The sequence below is a fragment of the Microcebus murinus genome, chromosome 2, assembly GCF_040939455.1.
Source record: "Microcebus murinus isolate Inina chromosome 2, M.murinus_Inina_mat1.0, whole genome shotgun sequence".
Taxonomy (NCBI): domain Eukaryota; kingdom Metazoa; phylum Chordata; class Mammalia; order Primates; family Cheirogaleidae; genus Microcebus; species Microcebus murinus.
Genome location: NC_134105.1, coordinates 104,982,404 through 105,001,929, shown reverse-complemented (window position 1 = coordinate 105,001,929; position 19,526 = coordinate 104,982,404). Strand labels below are relative to the sequence as shown.

At 57.5% G+C, this 19,526-nt stretch overlaps 1 protein-coding gene across 1 annotated transcript; it reads left to right on the top strand.

Moving 5' to 3' along the window:
* Window positions 1-1,600: 1,600 nt before the first annotated feature.
* On the top strand, window positions 1,601-19,129 carry INSRR (insulin receptor related receptor). The gene is given in 23 exon segments (XM_012767685.2): window positions 1,601-2,125; window positions 6,161-6,712; window positions 8,257-8,560; window positions 8,660-8,802; window positions 9,014-9,158; window positions 10,316-10,530; window positions 10,818-10,944; window positions 13,052-13,290; window positions 13,683-13,850; window positions 13,946-14,141; window positions 14,348-14,389; window positions 14,466-14,686; window positions 14,923-15,059; window positions 15,143-15,305; window positions 15,486-15,591; window positions 16,538-16,590; window positions 16,777-17,006; window positions 17,483-17,593; window positions 17,714-17,873; window positions 18,201-18,330; window positions 18,468-18,602; window positions 18,885-19,020; window positions 19,022-19,129. Coding segments are annotated over 23 exon segments (3,906 nt in total). The 5' UTR covers window positions 1,601-2,040.
* The last annotated feature ends 397 nt before the right edge of the window (window positions 19,130-19,526 follow it).

The window sequence follows — 19,526 nt, the reverse complement described above, 5'->3', positions numbered from 1 at the left end:
TGGGAAGCTGACACGGTATTTCTCCCAGCCTAAAGCAGCTGCATTTTTAGATTTGGGGAGGAGGGGAGATGACTGAGCCGGGGAAATGTTGCCGTCCAGGTCATGCTAGCCAGCCCCCAGCCCCAGAGCACCCTCCTCACTGCGTGTGCATGCGGGACTGGGCATGTCACTTGGGGTAAATTAGGTGAGCAGTCTCTGAACCCTAGGAAGAAAAGGGAAAGGATCCCAAAAGGGCCAAATGCAGAACCTGGGGAGGAAAACACAGAAGGGGTAGAGAAGGGGAAGGGGTCGCCTAAAACCAGCCAAAGAAGGGAGTCCAGAGAGCCAAGACTGCGCCTTCCAGGCGAGGCCACAGGGTGGCGCTAGAAGCCAAAAGGTGTGAGCTCCCTGTCCAGGTTGGGTGGGTCCTGGCGCGGTCCCCCCCACCGCGCCGTGCCCCGGGTCCCAGCGTCGGGCTCTGACCCCCGCCAGCCAGCTCTGGCCCCCGGGCCGGGTAGGGCCAGGCAGGGCAGGGCTGGCATCGATCGCCTCCCTGACAAGAGCATCGATTTCTTCACGGAGAAATTAATAGATCTTCTCTTAGCTCCTCGGATGCGGGAGCTGCCCGCGGGTGGAGCTGGGGACCCGTCGCCCTCGGAGACTGCGCACCTGGAATGCGCTGGGATCCGGCGCGGGGGGCCGGTGCTGGCCCTTCGCACCCCGCGGGCCTTGTAGCTGCGCGAGTCCTCTGTCTGGAGCACGGGAGAGGGAGGGGGAGAGGGTCCTGCAGGAGGAACTCGTGGGAAGGGGGCGAGACGAGGGCCAGGGGAGCGGGCGAAGGAAGGCTTCCTAGAGGCGCGCGGCTCTCCCCGCCTGGGCTCCAGCACCGGCGGTGCCCCGAGTCCCCGAGACGGGGCCACACAGATAGACTGACCGAGTAGCCTGCGTTCAGGAAGGCGACCCGACAGAGGCAGAGCCCCACGGAGCGATCGCCCTCTTCCCCAGGATCTTGGTCAGAAGCAAGGGACTCGGCAACGACCGAGCCGACTGGGGCTAAGGGCCCCGAAAGCGGACAGGGCGGCCCCCCGGGAGGCTGAGAGGGGCTCGGACAGGCCAACGGCTTGAGCATTAAGGAGTTACTGTCCACGTTCCCGCCAGGTGGCCACGAGCTCTCTCCGCCCGCTCGAGGCTCTCAGAAGTTACCCCGCAGGTGTCGAGGCCCTGGGAGGAGACGGAATCTGGACACACCGCCCCTCAGGGGACAGGCGCTGGCCGCCCCTTCGGCAGGCCGGGCCGCCCCGCTTGGAAGAAGCCAGGGTGGAGGTGGGGAAGGAGGGAGAACCCACCGCAGCCGCAGGGTGGGGGTGCGGGGAGCTCAGTTCTTGACCTGCCCTCCCCCACCCCGTATTTTGGCCTTATTTCCCCAACAGACCTGCCCCCCTCAGTTGTCAGGCCAAATATTTTGGCTTGGCCGGAGGGGCGGAGAGAACCGAGAGGTCCCTGCAAACCAATCCGTGCCGAGTGGGGGCGGGGAGGCGGGCGCTGGGCGCGGCCCCGGCGTGCCCGCCCGGAGATATCGAGGCGAGCGAGGCCAGCGGGCGCTTGGGAGCCGGGCTCTCCGAGGGGTCCGGAGACTCCCCCCTGTCGAGTCCCTGGCGCCCCGGGACCCCCGCTGCCCTCCGCCCAAGCGCTCCCGGGCCTCTGCTGTGCCCTCGGGGTTGGCTGGCCTCTTGGCCTGGCTTTTACTCTGAACCCTGTGTCACTCTCTCCCTCTGGAGGCCTCTCTGAGGCTCTCCCTGTCACTGTTGCCATCTCTGTCCCCATCTCTCTGTCTCTGGATTCACAGAGTCTGTCTCCACCTGCCTGTCACTGTCTTTGTACCTCTGCGTCTCTTATTTCTTTTTTCCGTCTCCTGCTGTCTCTATGTGGGACTCCTGGTCTCTCTGCCCCTGCCCTCCCCCTCCTCTCTGAAGCCTGGGTCTCTGTGTCCCTTAGAGACCCTTCTCTTCCCTGGAGCCACCTGGAGGAGACCCAGAACTGGACCCAGCCAGGGCTGAGAGGATGGCAGTGCCCAGACTGCGGCCCTGGGGAGCACGCCTGCTCGTGCTCTTCCTCTCCTGGGGATCCGGCCTGGACACTCTACAGGGTGAGTCCCCAGCACTGGCTCCTGGACCCCCATCTCCCTCCCAGCCAGCTGGGGTGCCAAATAACCAGGCTTCCAGCCAGAGTACATCTACTTACTCTGCCCTGTGATGGGAGACTGGGGTTAGCTCTCAGAAGGACTTCCCAAACGAGCAGTTAGTTCCTCACATAAAGTTGTTTTTCTCAGCTCCCTGGGAGGTGAGAAGGACTTCAAAATAAGGGGGTGAATAGATGTCCTCCCTTCCTGCTTTTGAAATCATTATCCCAGCAAAGCCCGAATGAGAACCAAAATGAGGCTATGGAGAGTGTTGGAGGTCCTCTCTAAGGCTACTGAGTGGGAAGGGGCAGGGATGGGGCAGGTAGCCGAGAACCAGGCACCAATAAGAAGTAACTGAGCCTTTTGTGCAGGCAGGAAACTGAGGCTCAGGGACTAAGGGTAAGGCCTAAGTCCTGAGCTCCTGCCTCCAGGGCTCTGTTCCATGTCCCCCACCCTGAGGGCCCATCCACTGTGGGGGTGCAGAGGCTGTTTTGGGGGAGGACTGCTTTTCCTCGGGTTCTCTGGGGCCTATGCCCCAGGCTAGACACTCCCCAGCAGTAGGGCTTGGGGAGTGGGGGGCGGGACTACGTGGGCTAAGCAGCCCTCACTGGGGGTTATGGGCGCTTGTTGGGGAGAGGAAAACAGCTGAGGAAGGAAGATTCCAAAAGGGAAGGATTAAGAGGTATCCCTGTCCCCAATTCTCTTCTTCCCCTCCAGACCGAGAAAGCTCAGGGAGCCAGCACTCTGTGCCTGCCTGAGGGGTCCCATGATACCCCTCAGACTGGGGCAGAGGCTCCCCTTCCTACAGAGACAGAGGAGTGATGCCAATGGGTTTGGGAGGGGGAAGGTCCCCTGAAGGGTGCTAGTCACAGAGGCTCTGCCTGGAGGGTACAGTGCCCCCACCACCACCGAACCCCCTCCACCCTCCCACTGCTGCCAGGATAGGGCACAGCAGATGCCAGCTGGGAGTACGGTTGTCAGGACAGGAACACGCCCTTGTGGGGGTTGGTATTTGGTCAGGGGACACAGATGTCCCATTCCCAGCGTAGCTCTGCACAGAGCCACGTCCTCAGGGAAAGCAGGGGTTAATGTGTGAAGGTCTTAGATGTGTTTTTCCAAATGACTCCCATCAGGGGAGCCCTAGAGAGGCAGGGGCATGATGGGAAGTGGGCGCCTGAGAGAACCCCCCATCTGACTCACAGAGCCTGATTGGCCTTTGCCTGGAGGGGAGAGAAGTGTTTTCTCAATCTCTCTTCTTCTGGTGTGTGTGTGTGTGTGTGTGTGTGTGTGTGTGTGTGTGTGTGTACACCTGCATGGGCTCAGACACACACAGAGCTGCTGGGGACAGCCAAGCTCAACACCATTGATGACAAGAGGGAAAAGGTGTGATGTAACCCCCAGGGAGCCAGCCCTGCCTGCCCACTCCCTTAACAAACCATCAGGAGGGGCCAGGCACGGTGGCTCACGCCTGTAATCCTAGCACTCTGGGAGGCCAAGGAGGGCGGATTGCTCAAGGTCAGGAGTTCGAAACCAGCCTGAGCAAGAGCGAGACCCCATCTCTACTATAAACAGAAAGAAATTAATTGCCCAACTAATATATATAGAAAAAATGAGCCAGGCATGGTGGCGCATGCCTGTAGTCCCAGCTATTTGGGAGGCTGAGGCAGAAGGATTGCTTGAGCCCAGGAGTTGGAGGTTGCTGTGAGCTAGGCTGACGCTATGGCACTCACTCTAGCCCAGGCAACAAAGTGAGACTGTGTCTCAAAAAAAAAACCATCAGGGGATGGGCCTGGGCAGTGTGTGTGTGGTGTGTGACGTTGCTAGAGGGCTAGGTAGGAAGGGAACTAGAGACTAGAGGGGTCGGCAGGACCTGAATGTCAGGTTCAAGAATTCAGACTTGAATTTTCTGCAATTGAAGAGCCATGGAAGGTCCCCTTGGGAACAAGTAAGTCCAGGCATCTAGCCTCCTTAAGGGAATAGTCTTGGGTGTCTTGGGAGAGAAAGGGGAGTGGGCCTGGGGCCTGGGTCTGAAGAAGCCAGACATACCTGGGTCCTCACAGGAAGAGTAGACTTGGGACCCAGATGTCCATTGTCCATGGTCCCTGAGTGCCCAGTGGTTCCAGCCCTGGTCTGGGCATCATGGGGGATGCAGAGCTGACTAACAAGGTCCCCACTCCCCCTTGGGTGACAGAAATGTAGACAACAATGCTGGGGCAATGCCCCACATATGCTCGCATGGGCACTGGACTAAGTGCAGCCGAGCATGAAGGGGAAATGATTAACTCAGGGTCAGAGAGTCAGAGAAGGGAGGCTTGGCCTCAGGCTTGCAGGACAAGGGCTGAAGGAGCCTTCTGAGGCTGGAGATGTGAATGGGGACAAGTTTATACCCTGGAATGTGTAAAGGAACAGAAACTTGAATCTTTAGCAATGGGGAGCCATGGACTGTCCCTTCAAGAGTAAACAAATGCAGGGGGAAAGCATCCAGCTCCCTTAGAACTGAGAGAGATGTGGGGTGGACGAAGCTCAGACCATTGCTTTCCAGTCACAGAATTCACTCATTCATTCACTCATTCACTCATTCACTCACTCATCAAACTTTTATTGAGTGTCAATTTTGTGCCAGGCACTATACCAGGCACTAGGATACAGCAATGAGTCATACAAATATCCCTGCCCTTATGGAGCTTACAATAAACAAAATAGATATATTTACAATAATATACATAAGTAAATATATATAAATTACATATTAGCCAATGTTAAGAAAATACATATTAATATATAAATTGTATATCAGTCAGTATCAAGAATTATAGAGAAATATAAAGCAGGAAGGGGAGTAGGGAGTGTCACAATTTTAAATAGGATGGTCAGGCCAGGTGCAGTGGCCCATGCCTGTAATCCCAGCACTTTGGGAGGCCAAGGCAGGAGGACCACTGAGACCAGGAATTCAAGACAAGTCTAGGCAACACAGTGAGATCCCACTGCTACAAAAAATAATTAGCCAGGTGTATTGGCATATGCTTGTAGTCCCAGCTACTCAGGAGGCCGAGGCAAAAGGATCACTTGAGCCCAGGAATTCAAGGCTGCAGTGAGCTATGATGGTGCCACTGCACTCCAGCCCGGGTGACAGAGAGAGACTGTCTCAAATAAATAAACAAATAGATAAATAGGACGGTCAGAGAAGGCCTCATTGAGAAGGTGGTATTTGAGCATAGACATAAGGAGGTGAAGGCACCATGTAGACAGAAGAGGGTTCCAGCCAGAGTGATCAGGAAGTATAAAGACCATGAGGCAGGAGCCTGGCTGGCTCGTTTGAGGAACAAAGCAAGGTGGTCAAAGTGGCTGAAGAAGAGAAAGAAAAAGAATGAAATCAGAGAGGTTACAGGGCCCCAAATGTGGTGTGGGACCTCACAGGTCATGAGGAGGTCCTTGGGTTTTAGATGGAGCAAGGTGGGCACCATTGGAGGGGTCCAAGCAGAGGAGGAACATGATCAGCTGTGTTTTGAGACGATCACTCTGGCTTCAGAGTGGAGAACAGACCACAGAGGGGACGAGGGTGGAGGCAGGGAGATGATCTGGGAGGCTGTTACTGTAAGTCCAGGGAAAGAGGGTGGTGGAAGCAGTGACGGTGGTGACAAGTGGTCAGACTCTGGATGGGTTTTAAAGATAGAGCCCACAGGAGACAGAAGGTGAGAGAAGGAAAGGAGTCGAGGATGGGCTTAGATTTGGAGCCTGACTGCAAGAATGAGCTTGCGATGAGCTAAGAAGGAGAAGGGGGCCTGGGAGGGGAGGTCAGGAGCTCACGTTTGCCCAAGGCAGGACCCTAAAGCTACAGGGGAGCCCTCTGAGGCCCAGAGAGGAGGCCACCCCACACGCGGAGCAGAGCCTGGCTCCCCACTCAGTGTCCTAGTGCCAGTGCGGGTCCCCTCAAAGCTGTCCGGGCTGGGTGGGAGCTTGGCCCGGGCTGTGCTTACTGCCGTGTGCCGTGTGTGCCCACAGTGTGCCCCAGCCTGGACATCCGCTCAGAGGTGGCAGAGCTGCGTCGGCTGGAGAACTGCAACGTGGTCGAGGGCCACCTGCAGATCCTGCTCATGTTCACAGCCACGGGGGAGGATTTCCGAGGCCTCAGTTTCCCGCGCCTCACCCAGATCACCGACTACCTGCTGCTCTTCCGGGTCTACGGCCTGGAGAGCCTTCGCGACCTCTTCCCCAACCTAGCAGTCATCCGAGGCACCCGCCTCTTCCTGGGCTACGCGCTGGTCATCTTTGAGATGCCACACCTGCGTGATGTGGGGCTGCCCGCGCTGGGGGCCGTGCTGCGTGGGGCCGTGCGCGTGGAGAAGAACCAGGAGCTCTGCCACCTCTCCACCATCGACTGGGGCCTGCTGCAGCCGGCGCCTGGTGCCAACCACATCGTGGGCAACAAGCTGGATGAGGAGTGTGCTGACGTGTGCCCTGGCGTGCTGGGTGCTGCTGGCGAGCCCTGTGCCAGGACTACCTTCAGCGGGCACACGGACTACAGGTGCTGGACCTCCAGCCACTGCCAGAGAGGTGGGCACTGGCACAGAACATGACTAGGGGCACAGGAATGGCAGGGGCAGATGGGGCTGGGTGGCCACAGGATACTGTGGATCAGTACTTTGCTGCCACTGTTTTTTAATCCACACTCATCCTACGGGACAGGTACTACTATTGCTATTCGCATTTTGCAGATAAGAAAAGTGAGGCTCAGAAAAGTTAAATAACTAATGCAGCATAAGGCAGTCAAGGGATAGGCACAAGACAGATCAGGTAGACATGGAGTAGGTGAAGGACAGGTACAGGCAGGCATGGGGGAGGGTAGGCGCAAATAGATATAAGGTAGCACAAGATGCCATAAGGGGCAGTAGCTAAGTACAAAGCCAGATGGCCTGGGTTCGAGTCTCAGTCTCCTTACTGGCAGTGTTCACTTAGCTTATCCATGCCTCAGTTTCCTCATCTGTGAAATGATCATAGGGTTGGCATGAGGAATGAGTTATTCTACCAAGCATCAGAGCAGTGCCTGGACCATGGTAGCAGTTCTATGTTCCTAATAAGAGTGGCCACAGCACAGGTGATCCAGTGTAAGCTGGCAGTACCGTAATGGGGAGGTCAGGCACTGAGCAGGAGGAGAAAGAAAGAGGTGACAGATGAGAAACAGGACAGATGAGGGCAAAAATGCGAGGTGGGATCCTCTTTAGGAAGATGCACGGAGGGGAAACAAAAAGAAGGCAGTGGAGGGAAAGGCAAGGAGAAGAAGGAGGGGGTGGTTGGAGGAGGAGGTAGGGGAGGGAGGGAAGACCTTTCAGAGGCTAGGAGCACATCTGGGGTGCCCCAACTCGGAGGCCTTCTCCATTCAGCTCCTGGAAGTCAGCTCCTCTCACCCTCATCCCTTGGCACCGGGTGGGAGAGTAACCAGATCCCTGCTGTATCAGCTGGGCCCAGCTCCCTGATGCCTCCCTGTTGGCTGTAAACACAGCTGCTGCACCTCCTCTCATGTACGGTGTCAACACGCCCTGGCTGACCCCACCCCAGAGACATCCAGCTGCCACTGTGCAGTTTCCAGGCTATGGAGCCCCCAGCCCCAAACCCTCCCACTGCTGCTGGGGGCCACCGCCTGTGCAGGGCAGGGAGCCGAAGAGACAGGCAGTATGGGCAGGGGCATGGGTGAAAGATCGGTGGTGGCGCCTCCTTACCCTGGGCCTAGCTGCTCAGAAGAGGCTGGCTGGTTCACGCTGGCACTGTGCCCAGCCACGATCTGGGAACCAGGCCTAGACAGGACAGCAGGCTGGAGAGCAGTAGCCCTAATGGACAAGGTCACTGCTCTGTCCTGAGTTCTGACACCCCCAGCTAGGCACTGTGGGAGGTGGGGAGCCACAGACTGGGGCCACAATCTTTATCCTCAGGAGCCCCTTCTAAGGGAAATAGACTCAGGTAACTGTGGTTATCCGAACTGAAGGGATTTGGGTGCAGATTGAGAGTGTCATCCCAGGAGAAATGGATTGGGGCCAGGACTGGAGAGGAGTGCCAGGACTCAGGGGACATGGGTAAGGTCTAACACAGCGCTCTGCCCACAGTGTGCCCCTGCCCGCATGGGGTGGCCTGCACAGCAGGGGGCCAGTGCTGCCATGCCGAATGCCTGGGAGGCTGCAGCCGGCCAGAAGACCCTCGTGCCTGTGTAGCCTGCCGCCACCTCTACTTCCAGGGTGCCTGCCTCCGGGCCTGCCCTCCAGGCACCTACCAGCAAGAGTCCTGGCGCTGTGTCACAGCGGAGCGCTGTGCCAGCCTGCGCTCAGTGCCCGGCCGTGCCTCCACCTTTGGCATCCACCAGGGCAGTTGCCTGGCCCAGTGCCCTCCAGGCTTCACTCGTAATGGCAGCAGGTGAGCACAGGGTGGGTGGGAGGCACCCTGGGAGCAGTGAGGAGGCCTCAGGAGGTCCACACCGGTCCAAAGCTCATGCCATCTGCTTGCCCCTGCCAGCATATTCTGCCACAAGTGCGAGGGGCTATGCCCCAAAGAGTGCAAGGTGGGCACCAAGACCATCGACTCCATTCAGGCGGCACAGGACCTGGTGGGCTGCACCCACGTGGAAGGGAGCCTCATCCTCAACCTTCGCCAGGGCTGTCAGTACCTACTTTGGGGCCACACCCCTCCTGGCCACACCATTCCTCCCAAGCCACACCCCTTATAATGACACCCCCTCCCAACCACCACTCTCCATCATCCTGGATCCCAGCCCTGAGGGTCCACCTCCTCTGGGCCCCCATGCAGCCCCCTTGCCCTGTGGACTCATCTTTCCCTGCTCCTGCCCTAGCCCTGTCTTCCCATCCCCAGACAACCTGGAGCCGGAGCTGCAGCACAGCCTGGGGCTGGTAGAGACCATCACTGGCTTCCTCAAAATCAAGCATTCCTTTGCCCTCGTGTCCCTGGGCTTTTTCAAGAACCTCAAACTAATCCGAGGGGACACCATGGTGGATGGGTAAGGGATTAGAATCAGGCCTCTGGCCAGCTCCTTCTATTGTACCCCCTCCCCTACACTGTCAGAACAGGGGTGAAGAGAATGGGCTCTGGAGCCAGTTCTGCTACTTACTAGCTGTGTGACTATGGGTAGGTTACTTAACTTCTCTGTTCTTTAGTTTTCTCATCTGTAAAATGGGGCTAATATAGCACTACTTACTTCTTAGTGCTGTTTTGAATATTACTCATGTTGTCATGTGTAAAGCACTTAAAACAATGCCTGGAATACAGTATATATAATATAAATTATATTTACATATAACTGTATATGATTGTTATCATCTGATCCTCTCAGCTGCAGAGCGAGACTGCCTGGGTTTGACACCCATTCTCTACCACCTACCAGTCAAGGCCTACCTCTAATAGAGCCAGAATTTTTGAAAGTAAAAAGAATGTTTTTGCTGGGCACAGTGGCTCATGCCTATAATCCTAGCACTCCGGGAGGCCAAGACAGGAGGATTGCTTGAGGTTTGGAGTTCGAGACCAGCCTAAGCAAGAGCAAGACCCAGTCTCTACCAAAAATAGAAAAAATTAGCCAGGCGTGGTGGTGAGCACCTGCAGTCCCAGCTACTTGGGAGGCTGAGGCAGGAGGATGGCTTGAGCCCAGGAGTTTGAGGTTGCTGTGAGCTATGATCACTCCACTGCACTCCACTAAGGCTGACAGAGTGAGATTCTCAATTAAAAAAAAGAAAAAAAGAATGTTTTAAATTGCCCTTCAGTCAAGTGGTTCCCTCTGGCTTCTCATGTCTCCTGAACACGTTGCTGGACCCTGCTGGAGAAGAATAGCCTTAGGCTGAGCACCCTCAAACACGGCACAGAGTCTGGCACGTAGCAGGTGCTCAACTAAACCGACATGAGAGAAGGAAGGCAGCAGGGAAGCTGTTGACCCCATTTCACTGATGAGGAGAACAGAGAGGGTGGGTGACTTGGCCAACATCACACTCCTGGTCAGTGGCACAGAGTGGATGTGTACAAATGGCCCCGTGTGCTGGGTGTGAGTGGGCCGATGATGCCCCCTCCCTGTGCTCAGCACAGCCCCTCCAGGAGGACCCATACGCCACCCCCTCCCATGCCCTGCCCCCACCTCCCCACAGAGCAAGGTCCCCTGGCCTCCCCCAGGAACTACACTCTGTACGTGCTGGACAACCAGAACCTACAGCAGCTGGGGTCTTGGGCGGCCGCGGGGCTCGCCATTCCCGTGGGCAAGATCTACTTCGCCTTCAACCCGCGCCTCTGCTTGGAGCACATCTACCGGCTGGAGGAGGTGACCGGCACGCGAGGTCGGCAAAACAAGGCCGAGATCAACCCCCGCACCAACGGAGACCGCGCCGCCTGTGAGAGCCCAGCCCCAGAGCCAGCGAGCGCACCCGCAAGACACGACCCGGAGACAGACACACCCAGAGACAGACACACCCAGAGACAGACACAGGAACGCCCAGGCGCTCACGCACTAAAACACGCCAGACACACGCACCTGGGTGGGAGGGGGCACCAGGGGGGGACAGTCTGAGAAGTTCTCTGCAGAGGTCGCATTGGGGATGGGATGCCGCGGGGTCAGGGTGGGAGCTCGAGCAGGTGACAAGCGCTGTTGAAAGCGGGTGTTCCCCCTCGCCCCACCCAGGCCAGACTCGAACCCTGCGCTTCGTGTCCAACGTGACGGAGACCGACCGCATCCTGCTACGCTGGGAGCGCTACGAGCCGCTGGAGGCCCGCGACCTGCTCAGCTTCATCGTGTACTACAAGGAGTCGTGAGTGCCGGGGGCGGGGCCAGAATGGGGGCGGGGCCACAACCCGACCCCTCCAATTTCCTCAGGACTGCAGGCCCCAGTGGGGCTATGGAGAGCCAGGGAGCTGGGCCCCCCCAAGTTGCTCTCTGTTGTAGGGTCCATGTCTGGCTCTCTCCCCTCACTTTATTCTTTCATCCTTCTGTGCCTCAGTTTCCCCTCACCAAGTGAAATGGAGAAGACAGGGCTTCTGAGAGCCCAGGAGACCCATCCTGCTGGGAAGGCTAGCATAATTAAGCTTCAATTCACTATGCTAATGTTCTACACTGACCACACGCTCCTGCCCCAGCAGCGGTTTGGGGAGTGCCCACTAATTTGGCCAGTTTTATGAGCAGCTCTGCCAGCATTTCATTTAAGCTTGAGGAAGGGAGGGAGCAGGGACCGCCAGGGACCAGCCGCTCTTTTCTTTGGAGAGAGTGGACTGACCCTAGCAGGAGGGAGAGTGGTTAGACCACAGGAAGGACTTGTCTGAAAACATGGCTGGGAATCAAGAGATATCCTTAGAGGAGAGAAATGGATGTTGGGTGGCAGGTTGGGAGGGCAGGAGAGAGGAGTACTTGCTCTCTCGACAGTAGACAGAAGACAGGGGCCACCTGGCTTGAAAGCATAAAATTGAGGTCTTAGTTGACCACTAGCTCAGGGCCTGGCCCAGGAGGAGGAGGAAGGAAGTAGGTGGTAGGAGGCCTACTCAAATGGTCATGGCTCTCCTAGGCCTCAGTGGCAAGTGAAGGTCTCCAGCATGGGGAGCTAGATAGTTTCTTAAATACAGATTCTTGGGCCTCAGCCCTACAGATTCTGATTCAGTTAGTCCTGAGTAGGGCCTGAGAATCTGCATTTCTAACAAGCTCTTAAGTGACGCTGAAGCTGCTGGTGCAGAGACCACAGTGTAAGGAGCACCGTGGCACCCCCGGTTTATGCAGTTCACAATCTGTGCAACTATACACAGCTGCCTCTGGGCTTAAAGGGCAGAGAAGCTTGGGGGTCCTTCAAGAAGTTTCTATAACGTCACTGCCTTGCAGTGTGGCTGTGGCTCTGCTCCCTCAGAGGCACACACTGTGGATCCTGGCTCAATTCTTGCTCTGAACAGACCCAGACCTACTCAGTGTGTCATGCCCCACAAGGCACCTGACCCCATGGCACCCACTCTGAACCTCCCCCTCTCCAACCTGCTCCAGGACTATCCTGCCTCTGGGTCCCAACAAGGGCAGGCATTTCCAGCTGGGCCTCAAGTCCCCACTCACACACACACCTGCTTTGACCTCCCCTCCAGTTTTGTCCCTAGCTCAACATGAATTCCACCTTGTCCTCCTCCAGAGAAACACCATGAACATCAGCGTGATGCTCCCTTGTCTCCCTGGTCTGCTTTGATATCTCCCAATGTGGGCTCCACTTTTATCTCCCCCAGGAAGCAACCCCCCTTCTGCCCCTAAAGTACCTCCCCAAGCCCTGCCCCTGCCCTGGCCTTCAGGCTCAGTCAGCACCGGTTGCCTCTGGCCCCAGTTAATTTCCCTGTGGCAGTGTGTCTTGGCCTTTTGGGCTCATGAACATGTTGGAGAAGCTGCCGAAAGCTAGGAACCCTCTCCCCAGAAAAGCACACATGCACAAAACCTTGCCTATGGTTTGGGAGGCTCATAGACCTCCAGAGTCCATTCATGGGTCTAGGCTAAGATGCTCTACCCCTCGGAAGAGTGGTCTCCTGGTTCTGGTTCCAGACAATCCCCCTGGAGGGGATTAGAATAACCTTATCGCTTGCTGTTCATAGGGCAGGGGGCTCTTTCACACCTACCTTCTAGCTTTATTTATACAATGCAAGATTTTTTGAATTATTTATTGAAACAAAAGCTCCATGTTCCCTGCTAAGGATGAGCAGATATTTCATCACAAATCTGGCTGGTGACACAGATATGACAGGGCCCACAGGGTCTACCAGCTGGCTGGAGTCATGGCTCTGCCCACATGCATACAGGAAGAAGAATGGCAATGACAGTCCTGGGCTGATTCAGAGGGGGAAGGTGCTAGAACTTGTGGTTGGGGCTGAGCCACCCCTCAGCTCTGGGGATGGGGTGTTCAGCCCATTCCAGAATGCCACGGAGCACGTGGGTCCAGATGCCTGTGGAACCCAGAGCTGGAACCTGCTGGATGTGGAGCTGCCCCTAAGTCGCACCCAGGAGCCAGGGGTGACCCTGGCCCCCCTCAAGCCTTGGACGCAGTACGCGGTGTTTGTGCGGGCCATCACTCTCACCACTGCTGAGGACAGTCCCCATCAAGGAGCCCAGAGCCCCATTGTCTACCTCCGAACCCTGCCTGCAGGTAGGCTGAAGCATTTGGAGCAGGTAAGTCTCCGTCCTACTGAGAATCAGAGAACCAAGCACCAAAAATAGAGAAGCTGGGGCACTGAACACGTGGCCCAGAAAGACCAGGAGGCCAGATGCCTGAGTCCTAGAAAGAATAGGGGGCATTTGCATAGGTCCTAGGGAGGCCTGGGGTTGGGACAGTACAGGGTGAGTGAGTGAGCAAACTAAAGGGCCTGTGGAGGAGGAGAAGGGAAAGGACAGAGTGCTGCATTCTAGGAAAAGGGGTTGAGGGTCACCTGTTACTTGAGAGAAGGTGGGGGGTTGGACCCCAGAGAGCGGGCCTCCTTACCGGACAGTATTCAGAAGTGGATCCGCAACCCTTGAGTTGTACCCTCCTCACACCCCCAGCGCCCACGGTGCCCCAAGACGTCATCTCCACGTCCAACTCCTCCTCCCACCTCCTGGTGCGCTGGAAGCCACCGACTCAGCGCAACGGAAACAGCACCTACTACCTGGTGCTGTGGCAGCGGCTGGCGGAGGACAGCGACCTTTACCTCAATGACTACTGCCACCGCGGTGTGCAGGGAGTCGGCGCAGGCCGGCGGGGAGGGCGGAGGGGCGGGGCGTGCGGACCACCGGTCTGACTGCTGCCTTCCCTGCCGCGGCGCCAGGCTTGCGGCTGCCCACGAGCAACAACGACCCCCGCTTCGACCGCGAAGATGGGGACCTGGAGGCCCAGATGGAGTCCGGCTGCTGCCCTTGCCAGCACTCACCTCCCGGTCAGGTCCTGCCCCCGCTGGAGGCGCAGGAGGCCTCGTTTCAGAAGAAGTTCGAAAACTTCCTGCACAACGCTATCACCATCCCCAAGTGCGAAGCGGGGCGGGGCGGGGCTGGTGGGCGGGGCCTGGGAGGGGAGGGTCTGCGGTTGGGAAGGGTGGGGCTTTGTGGGCGGGACCTATAATCCTGTGGGTGGGGCTTGGGCTGTGGGTGGATTTGGAGACGGTGAGCGGTTCCAGAGGGCACAGGGATGCGTTCCAGACAGGCCTGATAGGGCTCCCCCTTGGTCTCCCCAGATCCCCTTGGAAGGTGACGTCCATCAACAAGAGCCTCCAGAGGTGAGAGGGGTGGGGCCAGGAGCTGAGGGCGTGGCTCCCGGGGCTGGGCCTTGGCTCTGACCCACGCCCTCCCCAGGGACTCAGGGCGGCACCGCCGAGCCGCCGAGCCCCTCCGGCAGGGGAGCAACAGCTCGGATTTCGAGATCCAGGAGGACAAGGTGCCCCGGGAGCGAGCGGTGCTGAGCGGCCTGCGCCACTTCACGGAATACCGAATCGATATTCATGCCTGCAACCACGCGGCGCACACCGTGGGCTGCAGCGCCGCCACCTTCGTGTTTGCGCGCACCATGGCCCACAGTAGGTGACACCCACACACACCTTCACCGACCCTAAAGACCCTGTGCACTTGAGCTCTAACTAGCTGAGTTTGACCTCCCGCCAACCCGAGCCTCGTTTTGCTCTCCCCTCCCAGTTCCCGTAATTTCAGGGCTTCCCTCCCCCAAACCCCCCAATTCAGCCCAGTTTAGCTTGGGTTTGAACATAAGGTGAAACGAAGTACTTGTGGCCCTGCTGCTGGGTGCCCCCTCCCGCAGGAGAGGCTGACGATATTCCAGGAAAGGTGGCCTGGGAGGCAGCTAGCAAGAGCAGTGTTCTCCTGCGCTGGCTTGAGCCGCCAGACCCTAACGGACTCATCCTCAAGTATGAAATCAAGTACCGCCGCTTGGGAGAGGTAGGTACCCCAGGAAACCCTCTACCCCAGACCCACTTTGTGCCTCATCCCCTTCCCAGCTAGCTGTTCTGTGTTACCCCCAGGAGGCCACAGTGCAGTGTGTGTCCCGTCTTCGGTATGCCAAGTTCGGGGGAGTCCACCTGGCCCTGCTGCCGCCTGGAAACTACTCCGCCAGGGTGCGGGCGACCTCACTGGCTGGCAATGGCTCCTGGACAGACAGTGTTGCCTTCTACATCCCTGGCCCAGGTATACACAGCCTCTCTCCCACCTGGTCCCCAGCCTACCACAGGCCCCTCCACCCATCCCTCCCCCGGCCTCATCCCCTAGTGTGCAAAGAGAAATGTCGCCTTCCCTCTAACTTTTCCATCTTTGATCCTGCCCTCTGCTGCCCTCTGACCCTTTTCTCGGAATGTTGGCCCTATCCAGAGGAGGAGGATGGTGGAGGGATGCACATCCTCCTCACTGTCACCCCTGTGGGGCTGATGCTGCTCATCATTCTTGCTGCCCTCGGTTTCTTCTACGGCAAGAAGAGGTGATGACAAGTCCCACCAGGTCCCACCCCCTTCTGTCCCTGAGCCCTCGCCAGAAGGTCAGTGCAGTCGGAGCAGAAAAGACGGACTTCCAATCCTAGCACTCTGGGAGGCCGAGGCGGGTGGATTGCTCAAGGTCAGGAGTTCGAAACCAGCCTGAGCCAGAGCAAGACCCTGTCTCTACTAAAAATAGAAAGAAATTCATTGGCCAACTAAAATATATAGAAAAAATTAGCTGGGCATGGTGGTGAGTGCTTGTAGTCCTAGCTACTCGGGAGGCTGAGGAAGGAGGATTGCTTGAGCCTAGGAGATTGAGGTTGCTGTGAGGTAGGCTGGCATCATGGCACTCTAGCCCAGGCAACAGAGCAAGACTCTGTCTCAAAAAAAAAAAAAAAAAATGGACTTCTGTCCAGGCAGTAACTTTTCCCCTGAGAGTGGCATGGAGGAGACACACCTCTCACTAGAATTAGCCTGGGACGTTCCTGGTTTAAGCAATGAAAGTTCTGCATCCTGGGAAACCCCTCAGTCTGGGAACACTGGGACTGTTGGTCACCACACTCTCAGCCCAAGCTGAGGAATAAAGAAGCTGGTCGTGCTCTAGCAGGGGAGAGGAAGGAGACCTCAGCGTGTATCCCAGGATGCCTGATGTCAGGACCCTCTGGGGCTGGCTACAAAAAGGAAATGGAGGCAGGACTTTGATTAGCTGGGCTCCAGGGACTAGCTGGGGGACAGGAACCCCTCTTCTGTGTCCTCCATATTACCATCCTGTCAGATGCTAGGACTAGGACCAAGACCAGCTTGGAAAGTGCTTAGAGCTTGCTAGGGGTCACCCTGACCAGGGCTGGGGGTGTGGTCAGCAACTTCCCTCCTCCATGAAATAGCCCTCTTCCTTGTCCTCTGACATTCCTGAGGACCCTTCCAGCCTGACCCCCTCACCTCCCATTGCAGAAACAGCACTCTGTATGCCTCTGTGAATCCGGAGTACTTCAGCACCTCCAACAGTAGGTCTGGGGGGGGTGGGCAGGCAGTGTGGGGAAGGAGACAGGGGAGGAGGAGAGGCAGACTTCCAGGAGACCTTCTTGCAGAAGGCAGCCTCCAGACCAGAGCCTTCAGAAGAGGAGGGGAGACACGGGTGGAGGTGTGGCAGAGGGTAGCATCCTTGCCCTGTGACCCCCGCCTCCTCGCAGTGTACATCCCTGATGAGTGGGAGGTGCCTCGGGAGCAGATCTCCATAATCCGGGAACTGGGCCAGGGCTCCTTTGGGATGGTGTATGAGGGGCTGGCACGAGGCCTTGAGGCTGGAAAGGAGTCCACGCCGGTGGCCCTGAAGACGGTGAATGAACTGGCCAGCCCACGGGAACGCATTGAGTTCCTCAAGGAAGCTTCTGTCATGAAGGCATTCAAGTGTCACCATGTGGTAAGGGACATTGTCAGGGTCACAATTAGGGTAAAGATCATATGACTAGAGGGAAAATGTCAGAGATGAGATTAAGGAACCATCAAGGTCAGGGTTAGGACTATGGTTAGGATCCTAATTGGAGTAAAGATCATGGTTGGGGTTAGAGTCAAATGGTGTCTGGTAGGGTCATGGCTAGGGCTAAAATCAGTCATGGTTGGTGGTCAATATTGAGTTTCCAGATCATTACTGGGATCATGGTTGGGATCAAGGTCAAAGTTGGACCGAGTTCATAATTGTGATGATAGTCAGATATGATGAAGGTCATGGGTTAGGGTCAGGGTCATTATTAGGTTAGGATTTGGGTTACAGTCATGATTGGGGTTAGGGTCAGGATTGATGTCTGGGTCAGGCTGTGGTGACAGCAGGTCAAGCTTTTGGCCAAGTAGGTCAAGGGAGCTAGGTAGACCTGCAGCCAGGCTCTTTGTCTATCCCAGGTGCGTCTCCTGGGTGTGGTGTCTCAGGGCCAGCCAACTCTGGTCATCATGGAGTTAATGACCCGTGGAGACCTCAAGAGCCATCTTCGATCTTTGCGGCCTGAGGCAGAGGTGGGGACCCTGGGCCAAGGGGCTAGAGAGTTAGAGAAGACTTGGGCACACTGTGGGGTGGGGGACAGTCCTGGGCAGGAGACTGGGTCCTTCTTCACCAGCCCCCAATCTTGGCTCTAGAATAACCCTGGGCTCCCACGGCCAGCGCTGGGGGATATGATCCAGATGGCCGGTGAGATTGCAGACGGCATGGCCTACCTTGCCGCCAACAAGTTTGTGCACCGAGACCTGGCAGCCCGCAACTGCATGGTGTCCCAGGACTTCACCGTCAAGATCGGGGGTACAGAGGGTGCCAGGCAGATGAGGGCAGCCTAAAAACTAGAGAGACTCCCCTAAGCTAGGCGTCAGGAGACCCGGGCCTGGCCCACAGCTCTGGCCCTGGTAGCCTGTGAGAACTTTGGCAAATGACCCCCACCCTGGATCTCAGTCTCGTTCAAGGGCAGAGGGGCTTGGATGGTGATCTCTGAGGTCCTTTGAGCCCTACATTCCGGGGTTCTTGGAGACGCTGGGCGTGAGAGGCTTGGGAGAGGTACCCCTGGGCCAGGAGCTAGGGTGCTGTGAGGCTCTTCTGCCTCACACCTTCTCCACTCTCACCCTCACTTTCCAGACTTCGGGATGACTCGGGACGTGTACGAGACAGACTACTACCGCAAGGGCGGGAAAGGGCTGCTGCCCGTGCGCTGGATGGCCCCCGAGTCTCTCAAAGACGGAATCTTCACCACCCACTCGGATGTCTGGTGGGGCCTGGCTGGGGCACAGGGCTCCAGGGATGTGGAGGTGGGATCTGGAGAGGGACCTGGGGCACTTCCCTCCCTCGGGGTGCACTGAGCAGCGTGAAGGGTTCTGGGCTCAGGCGCTCCCATGTGTCCTCCAGGTCCTTTGGCGTGGTGCTCTGGGAGATCGTGACCCTGGCTGAACAGCCCTACCAGGGCCTGTCCAACGAGCAGGTGCTCAAGTTTGTCATGGACGGCGGGGTCCTGGAGGAGCTGGAGAGCTGTCCCCTTCAGCTGTGAGTCACCCTGCCTGCCCCCTCCTTATCCCTGCTCCGCCCACACCCCCATGATTCAGGCCCGCTTCCTCGCTTCCTCTGATGCGTTTACATCTGCTGATCCCCAGCTGTGAGCCCCCCCAGATTCTGAGCCCCTGCTGCAGCTCCCATTTACCTCCCTCGGATGCTCCCAGACACAGTGCCCATGGTCCCCTGCTCCCACTGACCGATCCTCAGTGCAGGAGGCCTGGGGTGTGGCTGGGGCTCTGGGATCCCTCTGACCCTGCTCCCCACACCCGCCAGGCAGGAGCTGATGAGCCGCTGCTGGCAGCAGAATCCGCGCCTGCGCCCAACTTTCACCCACATCCTGGACAGCATACGGGAGGAGCTGCAGCCCTCCTTCCGCCTCCTTTCCTTCTATTACAGCCCAGAGTGCGGGGAGGGGCCGGGGCTCCCTGCCACCCACTGATGCGGAGCCTGACTCCTCACCAACCCCAAGAGGGGCTTCCTCAGACTGCAGCCCTTAAAATAGGGGTCCAGGGCACTGAGGGACACCCCGCTCCAAGCTGACTGGCCTCCCATAGGCAGAGAGCAAGGGGTCCAACCTGCCTGACAGTGAGATGTCTAGATGTCCCCCAACCCCCTCTCAGACAGGCAGGGGCTGAGGGTGGGGCAGAGGGCAGGAGCAGGAAGGGGCATCGGAGCAGTCTCACTGTAGGAGAGAGCTCTCAGCAGTCGGAGCTCTCCATGAGAAAGCACGCAGGGTCTCAGCTGGAATGGAGATCAGGCCATGGACAAACCTCCTGCACTCAGAGTGAGGGGCCCTGCTCAGAGTAGGAAAAGATGCCCACCCACCCTGGAGGCAGGGTCCAGAGAACCCCACCCTCAGCTGTCCTGTGGACATCTGGGGCCATCAACACCTTGAAACCAGATGAGCAGTCAGAC